Genomic DNA, 27,332 nt, shown 5'->3' with positions numbered 1-27,332 from the left:
TAAAGGTTCTTGGCCCGCATACCCTTCCTGCATATTCTTACCTCAGGAAGGAGAGATACTTTCCAAGCCTTCATAGCTGCTAAGTAGTGGGCAAGAAACATTTTCAACTCTTTCACTTAATCTAGAACTACACTAGGCCAAAACAGTAGTATTGCTTATATGTCTGTTTTTTAAATTCAGGAATATGAAGCTGCCTACTCTCCAGTCCAGTGGAAATCTACATCCCTTTGGAAAACTCCAGCATTATACTCCATTTCCTCATATCAAGAGTTACTTGCAATAACTCTACAGAGGCTTACAGCTATACAGAAACAACTTTTGCCTCCTCTGAAACTCTAGAAAATAGTACTTTTCTGCCTCCTTACATTTCTGGTGATCTTTCAGCTCCAAGCAGCTCCTTGAATGATCCACCCCTAATGCTGACTCTAATACATCCTACAGGACAGAAATAGGAAGTTAAATATAGGACCAGTTAATCTCATGGTTTTCACTTTGTTGACTTTCTTGGCAGTAGAATGAGTTTTTTTTTCTAGCAGAGTTAGAAATCTCTGCTCCAATTTCTGCCTACTGGTAAAATTTGGAACCACTCAGAGAGTATTAGGGAGAGAGTACTACTTCTAGTTGGAGTTAGCATCCTTTGTCCTTAAAGTTTGTGGGAGGGAAGCAGGCCGTGTTCACCTGATACAGTGGACATCTTTCATTTGTGTCTTTTGTTCCTTCTTCATTCTTTTAGCAACACTTTCCCCTTTCCTTTGAAAAATGGAGCTTTCCAGTCACAGTGTTCCACCTTCTTTGTCACAGGAGTGGGGCATATGACTCACACTGGACTAGAATCCTCCCCTAGAATATAAGATGCAAGTATGAAGGAAGAGTTTCTCTCCTTGGATTGCAAGCTATGAACATGTGATTCCACAGCTGTTGGAGGGTCCTTTCCCTGTCCATGAGGTCAGAGAGATGAAAAAGTTCTAACAACATTGATTGTATTCCTGGACATAGATATGACTAAAGGTGTTTATATCACTGACCTTTCCAATTACATTAGCTAATAAATCCTCTTCATCTATTTTGAGTGAAATGTTATTGTTTGTCATTGAAATGAATGGACTAGTGTGTTATCTTGTGAGAACAAGGCAGTCATAATCACTGCCAGCTAAATTATGACAAGTTTGGAGATTTGATATACTACTAAAAACAATTGTGACTGTGTATTGTAGACTGTGCCAGCTAAAGTACACTTTCTGGTGGTCCTCATCAATAGGGACATAGAAAAAGTCACTTGTCAGATCAGTAGCTACATATTGGGTATTGTTAATTTATTTAAGCAATGAGATCACATTTGGTAGAGCAGCTGCAATTGGAGTCTCCACCTGGTTAAGCTTACAATGATCCATTTTCATTCTCTCAGATCTATTAGTCTTCTGCACAAGCCAAATAGGAGTCACCACCTCTGGGTTCTTCTAGTCCTTCATGGTGGCACTAATCTTTGTAATCCCTCCAGAAATGTAGTCTTGTTTTTGGTTTACCATTTTTTTAGGAATGTGCAGTTCTAGTGGTTTCCCCTTGGTCTTTCCATCATAATTCTTACTCCCCAGGTCAGGGAACTAAGTGGGGATTGTGGCAGATACTGGGTATGTCTGTTCCAATTATGCATTCTGTAACTGGAGAATTATGGGAGCCACTAGCCCACTCATTGATCACTTAGCCTCCATATGCCTTGCTGGTGGACCACAGTGACATTTTGGGTCACTTAGAATTCATGTCAGTTCAGAGCCAGTGTCTGGTAGACCCCAAAAGATGTATTTTTCCTCAGTACACAGTTACCCTGATAAAAGACCATTGATCCTTTTAGGGAAGGCTAGAAGAAATAATAATTTCTGGCAGTATGCAGGGTCCTTCCTCAAGGGAACTCATGTTTTCCTTCATTTAAAAGGTTTCTGAGTCTGTAAACTATCTTATGTTTGGGAATTATTGAGGGGTCATGAGGGGTTTTGGCGTCTTCTTTTGTTTTTGAGGTAGGGTATTACTATATAGTCCAGGCAGGCCTCAAACTTTGAATCCTCCTTCAGATTCCTAAATGCTGGGATTACAGGAATGCCCCACTGCTCCCAGCTCATGATTATTTTTATGATTCAAGTTAGACTTTAACTCACTTGACCTAGAACTTTCCTGCTTATACATTCTAATTACAAATTTAGTAGGTGTCCTATCTATTTCACTTCTAGGAACACTGTGATTAGCCAACACCATATGTCTGTACGGATCAGATAATTCTGATTGCTGCTTTGATTCTCTTGCCCATTATGGTGAGCATGCCCTCCTTGCCTTTGGTAGTTGAGTGCTGCCGCCTGTCCCCTGCCTCCCTGGGATCCAGTTACTTCCCTTGCATTTAGGGGGCAGCAGTTCGCATTAAGCTTTGATTACGGAGAAGAATGATCACAGAGCTGTTCAAGGATGCTGAGTGCTCCTCTAAAATATATTTTCCACAGTTGTTGAGAGGTGTGTCTTCTGAACCTCCCAGGCTAAGTGAGTGAATCTTTAATAAGAAATTAACTGTAACATTCCAATATCCCTAAGCTTTTGAGTCCTTTCCTCGATAGTAAGCCAAAGCAGGTGTAGAATTTTGAGGTCACTTACTATGGGCCACCTTTTGGTTCATGTTTCAAATGAGCAACCATTTAAAGCAAACTATTAACTCCCTGAGCAGCAACATTAGATGCAGAATCTCTGCTTTGGGTCCATGTCAAGAAATTTGGCCTGATCCAACTTTATGTTCCTGTCACATATATCACCCACCCTTAATATTCATTCTCATACATCAGGGTCTTCCCACATGTTCCCAACTGTAATTCAGGATTCCATTCCTTTCCAATCAGTCCATTAGACATCTATAAGGCTGGGTGTTCAATATGCAGTTTAATCTGTGTTGTAATAAAGTCACTAGCAGGATGAGATTTTGAGTGTGTTTTTTACCAATCTCAGCCCTATTACTATAGGAGATAAGAGTCTTTTTCAGGGAGGAATCGACACTTTCGGGTCAATTATGTGTCGGGGAATTTAGATCCCTAAATTCATCCTTTCTCTTCCCACTTAAAGCATTAGGAGCAACCAGTCAATCTCATTATACTGTGCCCCTGAGTCTGACAACAGTCTTTGATAGTGTCACACACATGGTTATCCAGATTCTTGCCTTGTGTGAGCATTTGATTAGGAGTATCCAACAGTGATTTTGTGTATCTCTTACTACAGCACACTATGGATTATCCATGTTCTCTTTTCTTACCAAGGGAGAGAGAGTCACTAGTGTCATTAAATATAATTGGATTAGAAAGCCAATTCCAGAAACCCCAGAACCAGTTTAGAATACCGATCCTTAAGGTTTCATTCCACTAGAACCACTCTCAGTATTGAAATCTGGATTAGGATTTTCCAGAGAAATAGAGCTGATAGGATGTATACATATCCTGTCCTGTGTATACACAGTAGTCCTGGTTGATAACTTCAGTTACCTGCCTCATTTGACATTGTCATGGCTTCATGAGCTCCTCCGACATATGTCAGAAGATTAATGGTAGCCTTATGCTCTATCACAATGCCTGCATCATTCAGCTCACTTCATCTCATTATGTAGGCATTTTATCATCTCATATCATTATGACACAGGTGAGCACAGTACAATATGACATTAGAGAGGGCGAGAGGGAGGTGTAGTCACTTTTATTACAACATACTATAATTGTTATATTTTATTAATATAAAATATAATTACTGTTATAACTGAAACTTTATTATAGTTATGTATAGGACAAAAACATAACATATATAGGTTTAGAGCTGTCTATGCTTTCAGGCATCCACAAGGAGTCCCCTCTTATCCAAGGGATATATATATATATATATATATATATATATATATATATATATATATATATACACATACACACATACACAGCCATGTGCTACATAGTGACATTTTGGTCAATGAGGTACTGTACTGCATATACAATGGTGGTCCCATAATATAATAGAGCTGAAAAATTCCTATTACCTAGCAACATTGTAGCTGTCATAATGCCATTACTCATATATTTGTGGTGGTGTTATTATAAACCTACTGAATTACCAGTTTTATCAAAGTATAGCACATACAATCAGGTACTGTTCATTATTTTATGGTGCTGGGAATTGAACTCAGTGCCTTGTGTATGCTAAGCACATACTCTATCATTGAGCTCAGTCACATACATATTTGATAATAAATGACTTATTAGTTTATTTACTATACTTTTTATCATTGTTTTGTATTGTGCTCCTTTTACTTATATAAAAAAGTTTGCACCAAGAGGCCATATTAGGTGATTGACCTATACCATCTAGATTGTTATGTTTGCACAATGACAGATTTGCCTAACAATAAATTTCTCAGAAGATATCCCTGTCATTAGGTGACCCATATGACTGTATTGATATGTGCAGATAGATAAATATTGATCGATTGATTTTAAGGAACTGGCTCATGCAGTTATGAAAACTGGTAAGTCCAAAATCTGCAGTGTGGGCTATCAGGTTGGAGGTGCAGGGAAGAGCCAATGCTGCATGTTGCAGTTCAAACCCAAAGGCTGTATATTGACAGATTTTATTCTTGCTTCTGAGAGGTCAGACGTTTATTCCAGTCAAGCCTTCAACTGATGGATGAGGTCTACCAACATTACATAGGGCAATCTGCTTTACTCAGAACCCACCAATTTAAATGTTAAGATCATCCAAAAATTCTCTCCCAGAGATGCCTAAAATAGTATTTGACCAACTATCTGGACATAGTGGCCCAGCTAAGTTGATACATAAAATTAACTATTCCATTGTGTAAGGTTTGCTTTCATCATCCATTTCTGAGCCCTTCTTCCATATCTTGGCTGCCTCTTTATCTCACCATGCTCAATTCCTCATGCTCTTATAGTGCACCTTCCTGGCCCACTGTCATTCACCAAGGCAGTATATTCAGGTCTGCCTTCCTCCTGATTTTAGAAATATCTTTATCTTATCCCCATCAAAATTCCCATTCGCTAGTGATATTTTCACAATTGTTACCCAAATAAAAAGTAACCCTATAAGCAGTCTCTACAATTAAACTATTTAAAATGTTCATACTTGATAATTACTTGGGGGGAGATGTGCATTAAATGTATATTTACTGATTGAGTTTAGAAATGTGATGGTAGGGAGTGGAAGTCATTTTTCACAAGGGAATTTTCTGGTCCCTTTATATCCATTTTGTGGGTGGCTATCTAGTCCTTTTTTCATTATGCCCCAACCATTTAACACCAGTTTCCCTTTGTTTACTTTTCAGAGTTAAAGTTGATTTTTTTTTTCCAGTGGTGGAGATTGAATCCAGGGCCTTGTACATGCTAAGCAGGTGCTGTACCACTGAGCTATATGTCCAACCCATGGAATTCAGCTTTTTATTGAACATATTATGAAAGAGGTTTAGTCAAGAAGACCAAAACCCATGTCACCATCAGACTCCTCAGATTCCTCTCTTTGCTTCTCCTTCTCAGCTAGACCAGCAGTGGTGGAGGAGACAGGACCTTTTGCTGGTGCTGCACCAGCTGCTAGAGCAGATCTGCCAGCCCCTACATTGCAGGTGAGGCTCCACATGTTGACATTGGCCTTTGCAAACAAGTCAGGCTGAAGAAATGCAACATTTACATCAGACACCTTAATAAGGACATTGATCTTATCCTCTGTGATGGTCACCTCATTGTCATGTAAGATGAAGGCATAGTAGGTGCTGGTGAGCTCAGAGACAGAGACCATGGTGAGGACAAGTATAGGCTGGCACTGCCCAGCATGGTGGTAGGTACCTGATGAAACTATGGTTATTTGGTTCTTTAGAAATGGCAACTGGAAGCCCTGAGGGCCTTCAGCCCATTGGGCTGCATATCAAGTGATATGTTTTCACTGAGAACCACCAGATCTGATGGGCCTAAATATATGAACAGAGAAGGGGACTTATATAAAAGAGGGTGAACAAGACCCTCTTTCATTCTTTCTTCTTTCCTTCATTTCTTCCTTCTTTTTCATTTGTTAAGTCTGTTCAGAATTTGATTAAGCTAGAAAATCCTTTCCTTTGGATGTTCAAATTAGGCCCAGATGTTGCCTTTACTTCATAGACCATTTATTTTCTCCTCCAGGCCTTATTTTCAGTGGCCCAGCTGAGGCAGAACTCTATTTGAACGAGGGTCAGACAAAGTTCTTCCCTGTCATTATCTTGACTAGCACAAGGTTACAAAGAGTTCTTTGTTGTGGTGGTTAGTGAGTGTTCAAGGCTGGGCTGGGAAAATATTGACCTTTAAATTTTCTTCTTTTCAGTTGGTGCATAAGCATCTTCCAAAATAGCTGTAGGATGGAGATGGCTAAGACAACTGAACTGTCATTGTGAGGGAGCAGAAGGTGGAAGAGGAGAGCAAGGGGTTCAATCATTTATTATAGTTGGACCAAGAGCACTTTGGTGGTACTGCTAGCATTTTCTTTGTGGTAAACAGGTTTGCTGCCACTGAATAAAGGTATTGTGTAAGCATTGGAACCCCATCTAAATTCCTGGGCAATATCACCCAGGTCTGACCAGAATCTCTTAGATGAGGGTTGTTAGACTATGTAAGATGTGTACCCACAGAGACAATTGTTTTTTGAATTAAGAAATGTATTGCTTATTAACAAACAGTTCAGCTGGGCGCCAGTGGTTCACACCTGTAATCCTAGCTACTTGGGAGGCTGAGATGGAGAAGATTGCGGTCTGAGGCCAGCCTGGGCAAATAGTTTCTGAGACACAATCTCAAAAAATAACCAGAGCAAAGTGGACTGGAGGTATGGCTCAAGTGGTAGAGCACCTGCTTTACGAGCACCTGCTTTGCAAGCACAAAGCTAAATTCAAACCCCAGTCCCACCAAAAACAAAACAAACAACCTGTTTTTTGTTTGTTTTTAAAACATTGCTCAGGGTCTAGAGACCTGGTTAAGAGCTTGAAGTAACAAAGGGCTTTACTCAAAAACTTACATCTTCCGGCCTCTATGAGGCAAATGATAAAAACCCATTTTCTTCACTAAGAAAAATTTCAAAGTCCTTTGTTCATTTGCTCCTATAACCAGTCATAGAAGGTTAATTCTGCTAAGATATGATCTGCCCCCCGCTTCATCAAAAAACGGTTTTGAGTCTTTACTTTTGGCTAAGGTCTAAACTAGGTGTTGATTATATGAAGAAACTTTCTATCCATGAGAAACTTACAGCTTAGTGGGCAGATATAAAGCTCATGAAATATAGAAACATTTTGCACTAAAGGAAGCAGCTCAAAGAATAAGAAGCTAAGGAGCAGCTCTAAGCCTGTGGGAGACAAAAAGGATGTTCAGAAAAGAAAAGGTAGCATTTAATCAGATGGGGTGGGCCTCTATTGAGAGAAACTAAAATGCACAAAAGATTTGAGAATTTTGGCTTAGTAAGAGAAATACTGTGCCGCCTTACTGAAGTGTTAAGCTGGAAGGTGAGGTAGGAAGAGAGCACTAGGATGAGGTAAGACTAGACAGATACCTCAACAGGGTTAGAATTTCTGTGGGTTATAGATAGTCTTGACTATCTACATTTGACTAAAGATACGATTTATGTCTTCCTGAAGCAAATGCCCAGGTAATAATTTCTCAGAAACATCATTCCTCTCTCATCAAGTCTCTCTTGGCAGGAACGGTGCATTAATTCATAGAATTAATCGCTCAGGAGTGAAACACGCTGACAGGAAATTTCCAGTCCTCCAGGTGGCCATCGGAGGCGGGCCTGGAGTTTCTGAAGCCCGGGTGCAGAGTTGGGATAGTTCAGCCTTCCAACCCTCCGCTTCCTCTCTGCAATAAACCTAGGACTAGGGAGGAAGGGAGGGGGTGCGAAGGCCACCGCCGAGACCTAGCACGTTACATAGAGCTCAGTGGGGAGCTGAATGGCCTGTCACCGGGAAGACTGGTCCGAATGGCGCTTTGCAGTGAAGAATTCTGGTACCCCTCTCCCCTCACCTCAACCAGTTTTCAGTTTTTCCTCAGCCTTGTGTTCCTTTTGCACCCTGCCTTGTTTGTCCCCCACGATCTCCTTTGCAAGCCTCGTGGTTTCTTCCTTCTTTTCCCGCTTCTGGCACGCCGAAGGTCGGGTCTGGGCGTGCTGTTTGTTTTGCTAACATTTCCATCCTCCTCTTTCCGTCTTTCTCTGCCAGGCGCGGAGTTTTTCCTCCCCCACGGTCTGGTGGATCCCGAGGCTCGCCCTGAGGCGGGCGGCTCCAGGAACCTTAGGCGGATGCAACCACCAGCCGCTGCCACGTCTCCGCCGCCAGCAGTCCAGCGCTTGCGTAGACCTGAGAGGGGGCGGGGCGGCGCGGGGAGGCGGGACCTACTCCGTGAGCGGCGCGGACGCAGCCCAATAGGACGAGCCCGCGGCGGCGCGCTGCACGCCGGGGGGCGGGGCCCGGCGGCGGTTGCTGGCCAAGCTGGGGAGGCGGAGAAGACTGTCGTTGCCTGAGCCGTCGCATCCCGAGGGAGTCGTGCCGCTGCCACCCGGGCTCCGGAGCTCTCCCGTCGCCCCTACGTCGCCCCCAGGCTCGTGTGTACACGCCGGATCTCGCCAGTCGCTCAAACCTCGCCGCGCGGGCCGCGCCTCCAGCATTATGTGCGGTAAGGGGCCGCGGGCTGGGGGCGTATTGGGGGGCGGTCCTGGGGTGCGGTGCCGGCGCCGCTGAGGCCCGGGGTGCGGGGCGGCCAAGTCCGCGTGACGAGCAGGGGGCGTCCTGTGGCGGCTGTGACTTGGCTGCCGGGGGCGGGAGCGCAGGTCGTGGTCCCAAGCAGGACACCTGAGAAGTGGTGGTCCCCAGAGGGCCGAAGGGGGCGCCTTTGCGTAGAGGAGGAACCCGGAGGGGGATAAATGCCTGTATGTGAAAAGGAGGTGCGGAGAGGTGCCTTCAAAATGGGCTACCAGGTGAGTGAGCCTACCTGTGGAACATCAGTGGCATCTCTTGATTCACCTTGCATTAAAAAAAAAAAAGTTAATAATCGCTTTCTTTCTGGCAGGCCCAATAGAACTCTAGATAGAGCTCCGGCAGTGGTATTACAAGGATCTTACTTCCTGCCGCTCCCTGTCTTGACAGAAACCATTACTAATCGATAACTTGATGAAGTGGGCTTATGCCTTGGTGGAAGAGGCCGAGAAATGCCCCTGGCGATAGATCACACGTACCACTTGCATGTCCTCTACTCCCATTTAAAACACTAGCTATGAGTAATATCGGCTATCACTTGCATGTGCACTATTAAAATAACAGCTGAAAATAAAACTAGGGCCTTATCTTCCACGCTTTCAGAGTTATTTTATTACCTAAAAGTGTTACTGAAAGTGATCGAGAGGATTATGTCTGACATAACTGATGATATCTTAAAATTAGGATTAACCTAGCCATTGTCAATAAAAAGAATTCTTACTTTTCTTTTTGAAATTTACAATTGACGTCACCTCTAGAAGAAAGAAGACTTTTTAAAGAGAGGTATGATTGTAATAGAATTGAAGCTGTTTGGTAAACTTATTCTTCAATTGGCCTTTTGCATGAAGGAACTGGGTAGGATTGTACTGGCTAGTTTATAGTTCTCTTGTATTTATGTTCATTTCAGCTTCTGAAAATGAGGAGCAGGTTTAAATCTAGATTAGATTTTAAAAATCCACATAAAAACAGAAACACCTATAAATAACTTACTGAAATTACTAGAGTAGAGCTGACTTCACAATTAGTTATACTTTTGCTGTGTCTAATTAGTAGAATGGTTTTTGCAAAACCCATAATTTAGTTTGGAGCTGTGAAGTAGTGAATTTTCAAAACCTGTTAACCACCAGTGTGCTTCATTCAGTAATTAACTGTATTTGAATGATTAGTTGTGTGCATAGTCAAGTACCTGATATTCAGGTTGCAGGTTATTTTCTCATCTTACTCCTGGAGAAAAAGGGTGTTGAAGAACTCAAACACAAAAGAAATCAGATCCGGTTTAGAAAGGCTCAGATAAGGAAGACTTTTAGGGTGGAGTCTAAATGTTGGCAGTTTTCACATAGCCCATATAGTATTACATCCATTAAACAGAGTTTTACTGCTGAAGAAACAGACTGACTATAAAGATAAGTGAGATATTCAGTGACGTATTTTGAAGCTCCTCCTTTTGACCCAGACCAAGAGTTTTGCATAATTTCAGAATAGTGTCCACAGTTTATTTCCTCTGAAATGTAAAATTTGAAAGTTAAGATGAGCATTTGTCTTGATTTGATTTTTGGGGTTTTGTTTTGTTTTGTTTTGTTTTGTTATTTTGAAGCAGGGTCTGCCCATGTAGCCCAGGCTGGCCTTGAAAATCTCAGTCCTGCCTTAGTATTACAGGTGTCAGCCATCGTAATCACTGAAATAAAATTTCTAGGCCAAAAAATTGAGTGGAAATGAGAGTAGATGGGAACATTTAGAAATTTCCCTTCCATTACTCATTGCCTAATCAAGTTTCTCTAAAAGGTTATTTTGTTACAACATTGTAAAATATTGAAGCAGATTAGTGAGGACTCTCATTCTGTGATGAGTGTTTCAATCAGATATGCTAACAAAACTGTTAAAATGTTTACTAACTGGTGTTGGGCACTTAAAAAGATTCTAAGGGCAAGCAACTCTGGGAAGCAACATATTAACACATTAAATTAATAATAAATATTGTGGATTTCCCAGAGAGGAGTAGGGTGCCTATTTTCCAAATTATTTTATCTTTTTTTTATTCTTGGTTCCATTTTTTTTCCCCTTGATTCCATTGTATCAGGGTTTTGTACTAGGCAGGCTCTCTGCTACTGAGCTAAATCTCCAGCCCTTTTTATTTTATTTTGATGTAGTTTTGCTAAGTTACCTAGGTTGGCCTGGAACTTCTGATTCTTCTGCTTCAGCCTACTGAGGAGCTTGAATTACGGGCTTAGTCTTGATTCCTGAAACACACTTTGTCATTTTTATTTGTATTACCTGTAGGGTTTTTTTTGTTGTTTTAGCATTTGGGTTTTGAACTCAGGTCCTTGAGCTTACCAGGTTAGGCACTCTACCACTTGAGTCTCACTTCCAGCCCCTGTATTACTTTTGATTTTGCTGAAGTGTCAGGCATCAGGTCACTTAAACTACCCCTAGCTTTTCATAGCTTTTTCTGGTTTTTAAATGTTAGTTACACACTTCTGATCTGATGGTGTATATAAACAGAATTTTATAAATGAGGATTTAATTCAAAAGCCTTAGGGGAGTGGCAAAAAGCTAGTGAAACCCCATCTCAACAAACAGATGGGGCATGGTGGTTCATATCTGTAATCCCAGCTACATGGGAGACATAGGTAGGAGAATCTCTGTTTGAGGCCAGCCTGGGCAAAAATGTGAGACTACCTAAAAAAAATAACTAAAGAAAATAGTGCTGTGGCTCAAGTATATGCTAGAGTACCTGTCTAGCACACTCAAGGCCCTGAGTGCAAACCCCAGTACCATCCCTCCCAAATTTAAAAGAAAAAACCAAAAATATCCTGAAATGAATCCTTAATATATATATTTTTGTAATTATACCAATAGCCTTGGAAATAATTGAAGGATGCTGACACTGGCTGCTAGGATGAGCCATAAAACCAGTACTATTAACATACCCTTAGAAATCATGCTGGATATAAAGTTGTGAGGGATAATTAATGGCATTTTCCCTCTATCATGTTACTTGGAAAGGGAGAAGTTAATAGATGCTAGTAGTGCAGGAGAGAGTGGGAAAGTGGTTTTGTAGCACAGCAGCTTGGGAGATTCTGCTCTTGGAAACTGACTGTTAGCAAGATTAAAGATTCTAGAAAGCTCTGAAAGTAAACTTGCTAACTTTGTTTAACCTAGTATTTCTTAAACCTTTCATTAGAAACCATTCTTCACTTACCTCATTTATGGATGTTGCTTCTTTTTAGTATCCTGCAAATAGTGTTCTTTTTCTGCCATTTGGAAATTTTTGACTATATATTTCAGGTACCTAGAAAGTATTAGAAGATATTATGAAGTGATGGCTTCATGTTTGGCACACTGCCCTTTGGAGAGATGAGTAAAACAAGGGAGTTGTCTTCAAGGAATTGCTGTCTGGTCAGAGGAAAGGAAACTAATGCTTATACAGTAGCTGTAGGTGGTGGCTCACCTCCCTGTTAATGCCGTATCATAGGCCACAAGCCGAAATTCAGAGACCCGACAGCTCTGGGTTTGGGTTATCTGTGCTAGACCAGGAATTTCCATGCCTGAATGGGGGCAGGATGCCAGCCTTGAGAAATGGTGACTGATAGCGACTAGGGTACAAAGAGAGTTTAATCATCTTTTTTCCCATCAGTGAGTGGAGGGAGAAGTGGGTTGAGAATGACTGTTGGGGTTGAAGGAAGAAATAGAAGTACCAGAAAAAGAGAGCAAAGGACAGTGGTTAGGGTGAAAGAGTTCCAAGGGAGTGGGTTGCTTGGACAGTATACAAAAGTAGAAAAAGGTCAGTCATGTTTTCTTTCCTAACCTATGGTTGGGCATGATGGTGCATTCTTATTACCCCAGCTACATGGGGAAGCACAAATAGGATTGTACTCCAGGCTAGTCTGGGCATAAAGTGAGACCCTATCTCAAAAATAAACAATTCAAAAAGGACTGGGGGTGTGGCTCAAGTGGTAGAATGCTTACCTAGCAAGCTTGAGATCCTGAGTTCAAACTCCAGTACTGCCCCTCAAAAATGTGTGTGTGTGTTACAAGGAGAGGCTAGCTTTGGAGGGTAGTTCGTGGAATATGTCTCTCTTTTTGAGCTTCTAAGAAAGAATTAAGTGTTGAAGAAGGTGGCTTCAATTCTATAGTGCATATCTACCAGAAATGAGAAAGAAGCTGGGGAGAAAGAGATGGGATTTGAGAATTGTGTGTATTCCAGACTCTGAAATAATATATGGGAGACACTTGGAAGTTAGGTAAGCGAGGAATTCTCAGGATGGTCAGTACTTAGAAGGGCTTACGTGGAAGTAGACTGATACGGGTTGAAGAGTTCTGCATGGGTCTCTTTAGTTTAATGCAGGGATGGACTTGGGAATGACAGCACAGTGGACCCAAAGGGGCTGACCTGGCAGGATGATGAAGAACTGTAGTCTGATGTCAGTGATCAGAGAGAAATGGAAGAGATATGAGAGATGGACTCAGAAGGCTCAGAGTGGATGATTAGAATTAGCCAACGGCATGTGAGCACCAGAAGGTTAAATGTGCCAGGCAAATGTCCTAGAGCTCCTTCTAGTGGCCACATAGGGTTACAGCAAAGGAGAGGAGATTTGACCCAGCATTTTTCCCTGGTGCTGGGGGCTGAATCTAGGGCCTCATGCATGCTAAGCATGTGCTTTACCACTGTGCTGTAAAAATGTTAAATTTAGAGAATGAACACTTGTTACTGTGAACACGTATCACTAAGAGGTGTCTAAGGTCCTGAAATACTGAAACTATCTAATGAAAAAATATGCCAAGCTGACCCAGCATTTTATAAATAGGAAAAAAGATGTAATACAATTAAAACACATCTATTACAATTTTTGTGTTCTTAGGATTGCAGAAAATGCTATCAATACATTTTAAAAAGGAATCTTACATGGAATGTAACTAATTATAATACTGAGTTTTTTTATGTAAACATCAGGTCGATGTCTATAAGTTGAATTGGAGCATGGCATTGTCATTGTAAAGAGTTAGACAGATCTCAGGCGGAAAGTGGTTATGTAAAATAGGATAGATCTAGTGTGTAGCCATTAAGCAGAATGAGGTGGATACATGTGTACTGACATGGAGAGCCCTCCAACATCTTTCTGTCACATTCATGTGTTAAAATAAAGCTCTCTGGGCTGGAGATGTAGCTCAGTGGTGGAGCATGTGCATAGCTCATGGAAACTGTGTCAACGTAAGATTTGTTATTCATAAGGACATAAATTCAAGCAGGCATAGTTAAACTTTGATTAGTCAGTTAAGTTGTTCGTTTTGGTAAGGTATAAAGTCTCTACTTGCAACTGCATGGTATATTTTAATCCTGTGATCCAGGTCACATTGGAAAAGTTTTTTTTTTTTTTTTTTTTTGAGACAGTCTCATAATGTAGCCTAGGCTGGCTTTGAATTTGAAATCCTTTTGCTTCAACCTCCTGAGTGATAGGATTACAGGCATGTACCACCATGCCCGCTGAAATTTTTTAAACAAGTTGTTCATAGTGCTTTTATGTTACTGAATTTAAGTTGCTGTTTTTAGAGAGTGATACCTGTAGGTACAAGCATCTGTTTAGGTAAGGAGGTATTTTATTGCAAATGTGTGCCATTAATAAGAAAACTTCACTTTGAAAGTGCATGCTGATCTGCAGTAGAAAATATCCTAAGCTCACACAACTACTCCATAGGACTGGAGCAGTTATCAGAGAGTGACTTTTTGGTCTTTTGTAGTTGCCTTAAGCAGAAGTGTTTATTGGCAAATTTGATATGACAGGTCAAATACCTGAAAATAAGAGTTGACCTAGTGATTTCTCATGTAACAAGCAACGTTTTGAGCATGCATCCCTCCCTGTGAACATGCCTTGGATGCATGGTAGCTGGTTATTTGTTGCCATTCTATCTCTTGGCCACCCTAAGATTGCAGTTGCTCAGCCAGTGGACTGTCTTGGATCAATAGTTGTAAGAGACAGGTCTGTAAAACTGACAGATTCTTCTTCCCTCTCTTTTTCCTAATTAAGTATGATTTAGGCCAATCCCCTTTTCTTTATTCTCCCAGCTATATTACTTTAGTCTTAGAAAATTTCTCTCCATACATCTTAGTTCCTTCATCTTTCTCCTTTTTCGGATCCTGCTCAGTTGTGTAAGGAGAACTGTTGCTCTTACTTCTGCTTCCTTTATTCCTCTTTTTCTTTGTTCCAACAACAAACCAAAAAATGACAGTAATGGTTATTGGTAGTAGCAGTACTTCATTTATCAAGCAGTTTGTAAGTTTTGATAGATGACATCACTGATTGGAATGCTCATTATTATTATATGGACCACAAAGAGAAGATATGCATATCTTAAGATCAGTGCCATCAGTCTCTAAAGCCCTAGAAAGTACTCAACAGACTTGATGATAAAATGGCTATCATCAAAAAGACAAGAAATAACAAATGCTGGCAAGGATGAAGAGAAATGAGAACTCTTATACACTGTTGATGGAAATGTAAGTTAACATAGCCATTATGGGAAACAGTTTGGAGATGCTTCAGTAAACTAAAAGAACTAGCATATGATCTGCTATAGATCTAAAGCATATGAAATCTTTATATCAAAAGGATACTTGAACTTCATGTTTATTACGGTACTATTTATAATGGCCAAAATACAGAACCAATCCAGATGCGTCAGTGGGCGAATAGGAAAAGAAAATGTATGTTTACACAATGGAATACTACTCAGCTGTAAAAAGAATGAACTCCTGTCATTTGCAGCAACATGAATGAAACTGGAGAATATTATAGTGAGTGAAATAAGCCAGACACAGACAAATACCACGTGTTCTCACCACGTAGGGAAATCAATAAGTCAGCCTTGTCGAAGTGAGGAATAGAATAGTGGACACTAGAGACAAGGGAGGGTAAGAGGGAGGGACAGAAAGAAATTGAGAGGGATCTTATGGATGTGAAAGGGTTCTGGAAGAGAGGAAGGGTGGATAGATGTGATCAGTGTGAGATGTGTACATGTATGGAAATATGGTGAACCCCACTAATTTGTACAACTAATGTGTGTTAAAAATATAAAATTTGAGGAGCAGAAAAAGATGGTTCAGGAGTGAAATTTCTGGATGCACTGAAGCATCTGGTTTTGACAGCTCTAAACGTCCTTTCTCAGGCTGTCCAGTGCTCCAGCCTGCATCAGAGTCTGGCAGCCTTCCAGTGAGCTAGACTGGATTCTTCTTTAGCAGTCTAGCTGGTGCTTATCATAGTGGTGGGAGTAGAGTAGTTAACTTGCTAGACAAATGCACTACCACTTAAGTCACACCTCCAGTCCATTTTGCTTATTTTTACTTCTGTCTGTTTTTCAGACAGAATCTCACCAACTTTGCTCAGGCTGATCTATAACACAATCCTCCTATCTTCTCTCCCCATAGCAATAGCAAGGTTACAGACCTTGCTGTTGGTTTGGAAAAGAGTTATATTCTGTATATTGTTTTCTTATTTTTGTGATACTGGGGACTGAACCATGGTTTTTCTCTACCACTAAGTATGACCCCTAGCCCTATTGTCTTACTGATCATTTAAAATACTTCTTTCAGGCTTTACTGGTAGTTATCTGTGTGTGTGTGTGTGTGTGTGTGTGTGTGTGTGTGTGTGATTCTTCTCAAGTCAGTGACCTATGGGAGGAAGTGTACAACAAATAAAAGTTTGATTTACAGTCTTGTCACAAGTACTTTATAAAGTTACAGCAGTTAACAAAACTTCGGAGCTCATGCTTCTGAATTAAATGGGTGGACTGCCTGCTGTGGCTCCTCCTGCACCCTCTAGTGGTTACATCAGGGAGAGCCTTTGGAAGTGGAGCCCTGCTCACTGTAGTGCTGCTGCCACTCTCACCTTAGAAATATTCTTACCCATGTGGTGGGCATCTTACTTGCTGTGCTTTGAAATTGCTAATACTATTTGTTGCTATCTCTGGGATGTTGACTAATTCAGTTTCTATTTTTACATGAAAACTAAAAAAATCTTTCAAAATGTAAGGTTTTTAAGAATTCAAATGAAATAACAGGATTTCTGTCAATCTTTGGGCTCATACTGCCTCCTGGGGGAAGTTCAAACAATCTTTTTTGGATTTTAGATTTTTTCCCCCCTTTAGTAGTACTGGGATTTGAACTCAGAGCCTCACTAGACAGGCACTCTACCACACTTCCAACCCTCTTTGCTTTAGTTATTTTTTCAGGGAGGGTCTCAGGTTTTTGCCAGGGCTAGCCTCGAACTCCAATCCTATTTAGGTCTTCCAGTAGCTGGGACAACTGGCTTGTTTGGGTTGAGGTGGATTCTCACGAAATTTTTGCCAGGGCTGGCCTTAAACCGTGATCCTCCTGATCTCTGCATCTGAGTAGGTAGGAGTACAGGTGTGAGCCACCGTACCAGCTGAATTTTAAAGTATGTATTTCCTTTTAAGGGCATAGTCATGGCGATTAGCATACTCTTCTGTCAGATGTTGATAGCATAGCATTTTGCATGTTTCAATAGGACTGTGCTCTTTATAGAAATAAAGATCTCTGTTCAGATGTGAATGAAGACTATTCCTTCTGTAGCTCTGTCCCACAGAATTAAACCCCTCAAGTATCAGCAGAATTGTAGTGAAATGTAGTTAAGAAAAAGTGAAGTTCTTTTATAAGTAGGCATCTTGAACTTGTGTCTTCATATACTTTGGTCTTCAGTTTGTATATATTTAGGCTCTGTTCACCCTGGCCAAAGCACACCTACAGAAGAGGCCAGATCATTTCCATGCAGTGTTCTGTATGCTTATCTGGTTCTAGTCTTCTATTTCTAGTTTTGTTTTTCTAAAAACTCACTTTTCATGGATTTCCAAGAGTTGTCAACATATGTGGTTGTCTTTTGCTAGCATGGTGAACAAGTGATTCCAGTCATTTAAAGAAGGTCATATATATATATTAAGTCAAATTTTTCTATAATTAAGTTATTGAGTTGGGAATGCAGCTGAGTGATAAACCACTTTCCTTGCATGTAATTCCCAGTGCTGAGAAAAAATAAAGTTATAAGTCTTCTTCATATCATTATTCCTAAATGTTACTGATAGTGTGGTCATTGGAAGAAAGTGAAGTTACTCCATCTCTGTAGTTTTGTGGGACCCATACGCTGCTTAAAATGTTTATTTTAGAAAGTGGCTTTTTCTTTGAATGTAATAATATGTAGGATAGTATCATGGTTTTAGCTAATTGTCAAATTCACTTGACAAAATGGCAGTCAAGGAAATAAGTGGTCAGCCTTACAAGCTTCTTTGAAAAAAAAAAAAAGCTACACATTTCTTTTTTGACATTTACCTCAGTCTTTTATATGTAAAGAAATTCCCCTTTGAAAAAGTTTCACTGCCTTTAGTTCTAAACTCAAGTGGTAGGGTGCCTGCCTTGAAAGCATAAGGCCCTGAGTTCAAACCCCAGTCTCACCAAAAAAAAAATAATAATAATAATTTAAAAGAAAGATTTCTTTTTTTAAAATGGAGAGGCAGTTGGGTGCCAGTGGTTCACACCTAGCTACTTGTGAGGTGGAGATCAGGAGGATCGTGGTTTGAAGCCAGCCCTAGACAATTCCAGAGACCCTATCGCAAAAATACCAAACATAAAACATGGCTGGCGGAGTGGCTCAAGTGGTAGAGCATCTGCCTAACAAGCCTGAGGTATTGAGTTTAAATCCCAGTGCCACCAAAAAAAAAAGAAAAGTGGGGAGCCAGACACCATAGTGTAGTGTACACCCATAATCCCAACTACACATGAGGAGTAAGTAGGAGGGCCAAAGCCAGCCTAAGAAACGAGATGCTATTTGAAAAACAACTAAAGCAAAAAGTGGGCTATTGATGTGGTAAAGTGGTAGAGCACCTGCCTAGCAAGCACAAGGCCCTGAGTTCAAACCCCAGTACCACTAAATAAAAGTGTCTGGGAGGAAATCTACCTTCATATTTTTGTACATCCTAAACATAATTATGTCAGTTTTGATTCATTAACTAGAATTTCCCATTAAATATTTGTTTGCAGGTATATTTGCTTATTTGAATTACCATGTTCCTCGCACAAGACGAGAAATCTTGGAGACCCTAATCAAAGGCCTTCAGAGACTGGAGTACAGAGGCTATGATTCTGCTGGTATTTTCTTTTAATATACTATGGACTTTGCATGATTCTTGAACCCAAATAATGTTTTTATTGTTTTTAGGAAGCTAGATTCTAATGTCTGTTTTGTTGTTTTGTGAATCCAAATGTGAACAATTTTTGCCTTTCTCATTTTCTTATGTTTAAAGGGTTTATGTCACTTCAACACTATTACCATTCATGTAGGGCAGTGCTTCTTCTTTGTGTTAAGTGTGTTACTATAAAAAAACAAATCAGATGGGCATTTTCATGGAAATAAATTCTTGAGAGCCTTACTCTGAATTTTTTCTTTCATTTTTTTTCCTCCTGAGATTCTTCTATTTTACATAAATGACAAATCAAGTTAAAATAACTTCCTCTCATAGAGACTGTTTGACTCTAGCTCCCCCTGCATTGGGAGCCCTTAAGACCCTCAGATCCCATGATTCCCTAGGGTCACTCATAAGACTGGACCGGTAGTTGCACTCATGGCTGTGATTTATTACTGCAAAAGAATAAAGCAAAATCAGCAAAGAGTGAAGTCAGGAGGACTTACTTCCTCGTGTTGCTTCTCAACAGACTGCTTTGAAGACAGGAACTGAATCCTTTTCTGCCTTTGTTTTCTTTTTTTTTGTGATGCTGAAGTTGAACCAGGGCTTCAGGCATGCTAGGCAAGCTCTCTACCACTGAGTTATAATTCCAGGATTATTTTTGTTTTTGTCTCAAGCAGCTCTCATGATTCTTGACACATAATAGGTTTTTAAGTAAATGTTAAATAGATAAGTAAATGAATTAATAAAATGAACATACAATCTTTAATAAAATTTTTGCCTCCTACTGATACTCTTAGTAATACTAAGAGTAATACTATACTCTTGCTTTTCTGCATCTCGATGATTTAGGTGTGGGAATTGACGGAGGCAATGACAAAGATTGGGAAGCCAATGCCTGCAAAATCCAGCTCATTAAGAAGAAAGGAAAGGTGAAGGCACTGGATGAAGAAGTTCACAGTAATGTACTTAGTTTGGGTTTTGTCCCCCTTCCCATTCTCCCCTCCTCAGCAGATACCCCATATTTTGGCACCCATTTGAGAATAATGATTCTTAACATTGAAGGGAGGAAGAAAAGTAGTTTTGTTACTGCTTGACTGACTTTAAATTGTGCTTGAGCTTTACAAATGATCATAGCAACCAGGGAAGGAAATTAGTAAAGTACATTGGCTTCAGTGCAAGCCCAGTATCTTAGAATGAAGTAACTTCAGAACAATCATGTCTGAGGAGGGGCCCTTCATAGGACCAAAGATATTTTTAGTGATGGTCTGGTCTTTCATTTTGTGGTGGTTTTCACTTCAATGATGGCACCAGATGCATGCATTCTGATGCTGGCAATTCAGATATGCTAATGAGAAGCCATAAAGTGCTTCTTTTTCGTAAGAAGGTGGGAGGTCTCTACTTAATAAGGAAGGAAGAAAAATCCTATGTTGAGGTTGCCATGATCTATAATAAGGATGAATCTTCTATTCATAGAATTGTGAAGAAGAAAAAGGAAATTCTTGCTAGTTTTGCTATTGCATCTCAAACTAAAAAAGTTAAGCGTGATAAGTGCTTAATTAAGATGGAAAAGGTATAGGACTTGTGTTTTGTATTACAGTTTCAGGCAGATTGTGTTTTGAAATATATCCGTTATAGATAACGGGGGAGCTACTGTAATTATATTTAATATTGCTCTCTCATCTCCACAGGATTATTAAACACTGAAATTTTTATCTTTTCAGAACAACAGGATATGGATTTGGATATAGAATTTGATGTACATCTTGGAATAGCTCATACCCGTTGGGCAACACATGGAGAACCCAATCCTGTTAATAGCCATCCCCAGCGCTCTGATAAAAATAATGGTATGAACAGATTCTTTGTGGTTTGGAATGATGGTGGAGGGCCAACAGTGGGAGAAGAATGAAGGCTTTTATGTTTTTGTTATTTTAATTTGGAAAATTTTAAACATATTCAGTACACAGAACCTGATCTATCCATCATCCAGATTTAACAGTTATGAAGTACATGAATTAGATTTGTCTATACCTAGATTATTTTGGAAGCCAATAAATATAGTATGTGGACTGATAACTCTTCAGTGTCTTAACTCCGGGTTCCCTTCTCTCTTTTCCGTGTAGTTTATTGTGTTTCCTACAGTCTAGATCTTGCTAATTGAATACATCCCTGATATGTCATTTAACATGTTTTTTTTGTCGCTTATATTTCCTATAAATTGGTATAGTGTTTGTTTACCTCTAGAAATTTGTAATGTTTGGATATTTTTCTTTTGTGTTTTTAGCAGCCATTGGTGATTATTACTGACGCTAATTATTTTTCCTTTTTTGGTACTGGGGCTTGAACTAAGGGCCTTGTGCTCATTGCATGGCCATTTAACCAGTTTTGTTTGTTTTTGTGGTGCTTGGACTTGAACCCAAGGCCTCATGGATGCTAGGCAAATGTTCTATTTCTGAGCTATACCCCTAGTCCCTTAACCATTGTTTTTTTTTGAGACAGGGTCTTGCTTTGTAGCCCAGGTTGGCATCAAACTCACTATGTACCCCAGACTGACCTTGAACTCATGATCCTGCTGTCTTAGCCTCTCTAGTGCTCGGATTGTAGGTGTGAGTGTGTCACCACATCTTATTTAACCAGTGTTCTGAGTCTGTATTTCCACTTTTAAATATAAGCAGATGTACACATTTGAATGTGTGCATGTGTATCCCTTTTGATTTTATAATTTAAATCAAAAGCTGCCCATTGGCCAGGCACACACTTGGGTAGCTGAAACAGGAGGATCCTGAGTTTGACATCAGCCTGGACTACATAGTAAATTCCAGGTCAGGGCTGTGTAGTGAGACCCCTGTCTCAAAAAAAAAGAAAACAAAAAAGCCAAAAAAGATTTAGTAATAATTTTTCTTCTGATGTTTAACCTTAACTCCACATTGATAATTTTTTCATGTACCTTTTCAGTGGCTACAAATAATAATATTATCAACTTTTGATAACTTTTTCAAAGTTACCATTTAATAAAAAATAGATGAAAAGAATCCCAAGGTCATACTTATTTGGTCTTGGGATGATATTTTAACTTTACAGGAATTATCTGGACCTCAGACAAATAAATTTAACTATGGAACTGAATAATTATGTGGTTATTTTTAGTAAACTCTTAAACTCATTGACTGTAGATCAGGTGACTGATTTAGTTTGAAAGGCCTTCTCTTTAAATTCATATGCAAGAATGAATGAACAGAGAAGTAAGCATGGTAGTTACTTAGGTCAGCCTTCTCATTTTGGAAATGAAGAAACGGGCCCAGTATACTTGCTCCAGTAGTTTAGCCACAGCTGAAATTGATATCTCTAGATTCCAATTTATTCTTTCTCCACCATACTACCCTGTGTGCTTCCACTAAGGAGCATATCTAGTGCTGCTGACCTACCTGATGATAAACTTATGATAAGTAGGTGGTCCTTGATTACACCTAGAAGTATAGTATGATATAAAAGTTTTGACTAGAGAAAAATCTATTGATAATTATAGCTATTTAGAGCATTTATCAGATTTCTAATTTTTTGTCATCAAACTTCTAGAGTTTATTGTTATTCATAATGGAATCATCACCAACTACAAAGACTTGAAAAAGTTTTTGGTAAGTAGAGTAACCTCAAAAGATGCCAGTCTTTGGGAGTACTTTTTTTTTTTTTTTCTTTTCTGTACTGGGGCTTGAACTTAGGGCCTTCACCTTGAGCCACTCCACCAGCCCAACTTTTTGTGATAGGGTTTTTCAAGATAGGGTCCGGTGAACTATTTGCCCGGGCTGGCTTCAAACTGTGCTCCTCTTGATCTCCGCCTCCTGAGTAGCTAGGATTACAGGTGTAAGCCACTGGCCACCTGACTGGGAGTACTTTTTTTGTGTGTGTATGTGGTGCTGGAGATTGAGCCCAGGGCCTTGTGCATGCTAGGCAAGCGCTGTGCCACTGAACTAAATCCCTAGCCCTAGAATACTTCTAATGAGAACCATGAGGTAGCTGGAATGTGTAACACTATCTAGGTATGATTGAGTAATTCCTAAGACAGGAATTACTCCTGTCTAACACAGTAGCCACCATCCACAAATGACTGTTGAACTGCTTATGATAGACACTGAATTTTAAATTTAAGTAAATTTTACTATATTTAGCCATTGTGCAGTATCATCAGCAATGAAAGAATTATTATATTCACTATAAAATTGGTATTTTAAGTGTTATATGCTTTATTTTAATTATTTAAAATTTATTAAATTCATATGTGGCATATATTTAAGTGTCTGCTCAGTTATATAGATTCCATGTTATTTTGGGTTTAGTAAAACCAGATGGTAACTTTAATTTTGAACAATGAGTAAGTGCAATATGGTGTTCAAAACTACTAGAAATTAGTTAAGATTTTTGAGGGATAAATTCTGTAGAAAAAATATGGATATCATGAATATTTTCTTAAATGTCTTTTTTTTTTTTTTTTTTATACAGGAAAGCAAAGGCTATGACTTTGAATCTGAAACAGATACAGAAACAATTGCCAAGCTTGTTAAATACATGTATGACAACTGGGAAAGTCAAGACATCAGTTTCACTACGTTGGTGGAGAGAGTTATCCAACAGCTGGTATTAAACCACACTCGTAAAGATAATTATGCCAAAAATAATCAAGAGGAATGTTCTTAAAACTAATTCTAAAAAGCAGGAACTGTACTAATTTCTTGAGTATTTTTTTGCTTTTATTTCCTATACATAGAATAATTCACTTGAATAATTTTGAGAGACTATTGTTTGACCTGTCCTCCCCTGCACTTAAAATTCTACTAATTCACTATAGTTTGGTGTCATGAGATTGAAAAGTAAGTTTGTCCATAAACTATAAACTTACATATGAATTCATCTCACCACACACAAATGTGTAGTCAGCACATACAATGAAGGATTCATCACTCTCTTGCTTTCAATGAATAACTTGGCACAAGGGCACCTTCAGTGAAATTAGTCTTTATTCTGAGATAATGCTGCATATCTTTGAGCCAGCATAATCAGCTATTTTACCTTTTGGGGATTTTTTCTCTGTTCCTGTACCTCCAGAGTGTTTTCCAGCCTAAGAGAAAAGCAGTATTCCTTTAATCCCATCTCATTTGGCTTAGTTAAAGATTAAAGTCATGAAAGATCCATAAAAGTTCAATTCCATAGTGATGCCTACACCTGCCTCCTCAATTTATAACTAACTTTCCCATTTAAAAGCCCTTTACTTCCCTACTAAGATGAAACCCTTCCCTCCACCTCCACCCAAACCTTATCATGTCTGCAGCAGGAGGAGTTAGGAAGGCAGAGAATATAGAGGTCTGTTGCTTCCATTACCTGAGACAGAGTAGGGTGCCTTCCCAGCCTGCTTTTGTTTCTGATAGGCTTTCCCTTCCAATTGCTGTATAGTCCAGTTCATGTCTTATAGAGATTCTGTACTCTCCTTCTTCCCGTTCTTCCTTTATCTATTCTTCTTAGACCCTGTCCTTGAGGAGACTGGGTTGATGGGGGATAGTGTGGTGTGCATGTTTATAACTGTGATTGTGTATGTATCATATACATGATACACAGTATTTTATATAGCATATTAGGTAACAACACATAATAACATTTATATAATATATAATACATAAGTGTGGTATATGTTTTTTTGTGATACCACTCGAACCACACCTGCAGCCCTGTATGTATTGTATATATTCATGTCTCTAATATCCATGTTAGAAAGAATGGAAGTTAACAGTGATGTGCAATTACTAGGGCAGAGAATGGGTTTTGCATGTTGACCTAAGGATCTTTTTAAATTCTATCCTCCCCCTACTAGTTCCTCATGTAAGAGATATGACATATTATTGAGAAATGTTGGTAGCATGTACAAAGGTGACTTTTCAACTGGTGTGTTTTTGAAGATGTTATCTATTAAGCATATGCTGAAATTAGGCTTAATTACAAGAGTTGGTGTTGTGTATACCAAATCTTAAGTGTCTGTCAGAAATTCATTCTTGCTTATAAACTATTGCAAAAGAGTACTTTTTTTTTTTCAATTCAACTGCTTCATTTTATTTATTTATTTAAAAAAATTTTTTTATTCATATGTGCATACAATGTTTGGGTCATTTCTCTACCCTCCCCCCAACCACCCATTACTACCCACCCTGCCCCCTCCCTCTCCCCCCCACCCCCTCGATACCCGGCAGAAACTATTTTGCCTTTATCTCTAATTTTGTTGAAGAGAGCGTATAAGCAATAATAGGAAGGAACAAGGGTTTTGCAAAAGAGTACTTGTATGAACAAGAAATTTTTGTGCTGAAGCCAGTATGTTTTCAGCATTTCATATTTGATAATTGATTGCAATAAATATTGCTAATGTATTTGTTTTTCTTCCATAGGAAGGTGCTTTTGCACTTGTATTTAAAAGTGTTCATTTTCCTGGGCAAGCAGTTGGCACAAGGTACATATAAATCTAATAAGAGCCAACATTTGACTTACAAATCAAATCTTTTGCTTTAAAGGCTCTACCTTTTCTTAGAGATACTTTTGTGAGCATATTTATTCTCATATACTCCTCCTTATCTATTGTTGTGTCATTCTTTCATTTAACAAAATCCTTTAATGAAGCAAATACATTTTTTGTGTTTATGACTGGCCTTTGATGGGACACTATGGTTACTTTGTGAATTTGGATAGTGAATATTATTTAATTTATGGCTCAAAGCATTAAGTTTCTCCATAATTTTTAGAAATATTCCAGACAGATTTCCTAGATAATTGTATGATCACTGCTTTTGCTAAGGTATTTAGAACTGATCATGAAGTAAGGTTAAGATTTTGTGTGAGAGAGAAGTACTTTTAACCTGAAGACAAGGTGATTAAGGAGAAAGTACCAGTCATTCATATATTGGCAGTCTGTATACAATTGAAAAATAGTTCATTTTACATTAAAAAGGAGAACAGTGAAAAATGCAGTGTCATAGAATAGGGGATACAAATTTTTTCTGGAATGGGCCAGATAGTGGCCCATGTAACTGGGCCATGTAGCTGTTTTGTAGCTGCTCAATTTACTGTTCTCATGAGAGAGCAGCCATGGGTCATACATGAAGGAATGAGCCTGGGTGTGTTTCAGTAAGACTTTATTTAAAACAATTTTATCCATTGAAAAATGACAATTAAAAACTAATAGATAATTGTGGCCTGTGAGTCTTTGTTTGCTGACCCAGTTTTTTTGTTATATCTAAAGTTGTGTTTAGGGGAAAATTCAAACATTATTTGAAAAATATTAAATTTCAAATTTAAATGAATTTTAAGTTTATTAAATTAAAATTTTATGTTTTGTACATTATTTAAAAAGAGATTCTAATTGTGATTCATCTTTCATTTATAGGCGAGGTAGTCCTCTATTGATTGGTGTACGGAGTGAACATAAGCTTTCTACGGATCATATTCCAATACTGTATAGAACAGGTAGAACTCATTCCTGCCTTGGGGAAAGTGTATAAATGGAGTGTAGTAGATATAAGAATTCTTTCCCTCAAATTAAAATAAATGCTCTTTCATCAGATCACACAATGTATCCATATATGTGTATTGATATAAACCTACATATGTATATATATACACACATACACATATACCCTTCTGTCTAAACATGGAAAAGGTTTGTTTTTGTGAGTTTTCTGACGAGTAGAACTTTTTTCTGTTGTATATCCTTAGCTAGGACTCAGCTTGGATCACAGTTCACACGGTGGGGATCACAGGGAGAAAGAGGTGGGAAATGCACACCCTTTTTTGTTGATTCTCTACTAATTTGTTCTTGGAGTGAATGAATGTGCTGGGCCTTTAAAAATGTGCTTATTTTCTGGGAAACATTTTGACATTTATTTTTATAATTTGAGGAATATATTTTGTCTGTCTGCTTTTGACATTTAGAAAATTGCTTTTAATAATTCATTTTATTAAAATCTGAAGTTTGAACAAATAGTTAAATTGTAAGTTTCCATTTTTAAAATTATGCAAGATATATACTTAGATTAGCAAAGGAGCATTGTGTGCAAGGTTATTATAGTTTGAACTAAGTGGTAGCTACTTGAATAATTTAGCCTAGCTTTTAACTGAAATGCGCTTAAATGGTCTTTATTTTATGCATGGCATTTTACTTTTAGATTTACATTTTAAAATTTGATTGGCTTTAATTTTGAAGAATTTGGAGTTCTTTTATTGTTTATGTTTGAAATTTATTTATTTGTGGTGCTGGGGATCAAACCCAGAGTCTTGCACATACTAGGCAAGTGCGCTCTACTTCTGACCTATAGCCCCAGATCTGAAGTTAATTTTT

The 27,332-nt window shown here is 38.9% G+C and overlaps 1 protein-coding gene and 1 pseudogene across 2 annotated transcripts in view; one reads left to right on the top strand and one right to left on the bottom strand.

The window, feature by feature from the left end:
• Positions 1-3,986: 3,986 nt before the first annotated feature.
• On the bottom strand, positions 3,987-5,955 carry LOC141414834 (large ribosomal subunit protein P1 pseudogene; annotated as a pseudogene).
• A 2,566-nt stretch (positions 5,956-8,521) lies between these two features.
• The window catches only part of Gfpt1 (glutamine--fructose-6-phosphate transaminase 1), a 57,153-nt gene continuing 38,342 nt past the window's right edge, over positions 8,522-27,332 (top strand). Inside the window, exons 1-9 of one of the 2 annotated variants that reach the window (XM_074049879.1) lie at positions 8,522-8,696; positions 18,819-18,926; positions 19,814-19,921; positions 20,686-20,811; positions 22,541-22,599; positions 23,462-23,596; positions 25,390-25,451; positions 26,382-26,461; positions 26,711-26,764. In XM_074049879.1, the coding sequence (XP_073905980.1) occupies positions 8,690-8,696; positions 18,819-18,926; positions 19,814-19,921; positions 20,686-20,811; positions 22,541-22,599; positions 23,462-23,596; positions 25,390-25,451; positions 26,382-26,461; positions 26,711-26,764 (739 nt within the window). In that variant the 5' untranslated portion in view covers positions 8,522-8,689. The remainder of the gene's footprint in view (positions 8,697-18,818; positions 18,927-19,813; positions 19,922-20,685; positions 20,812-22,540; positions 22,600-23,461; positions 23,597-25,389; positions 25,452-26,381; positions 26,462-26,710; positions 26,765-27,332) is intronic. The other variant, XM_074049878.1, reaches the window with a different exon arrangement.

This window comes from Castor canadensis, chromosome 12, assembly GCF_047511655.1.
Source record: "Castor canadensis chromosome 12, mCasCan1.hap1v2, whole genome shotgun sequence".
NCBI lineage: Eukaryota > Metazoa > Chordata > Mammalia > Rodentia > Castoridae > Castor > Castor canadensis.
This window is presented reverse-complemented; position numbering and strand designations above follow the sequence as displayed.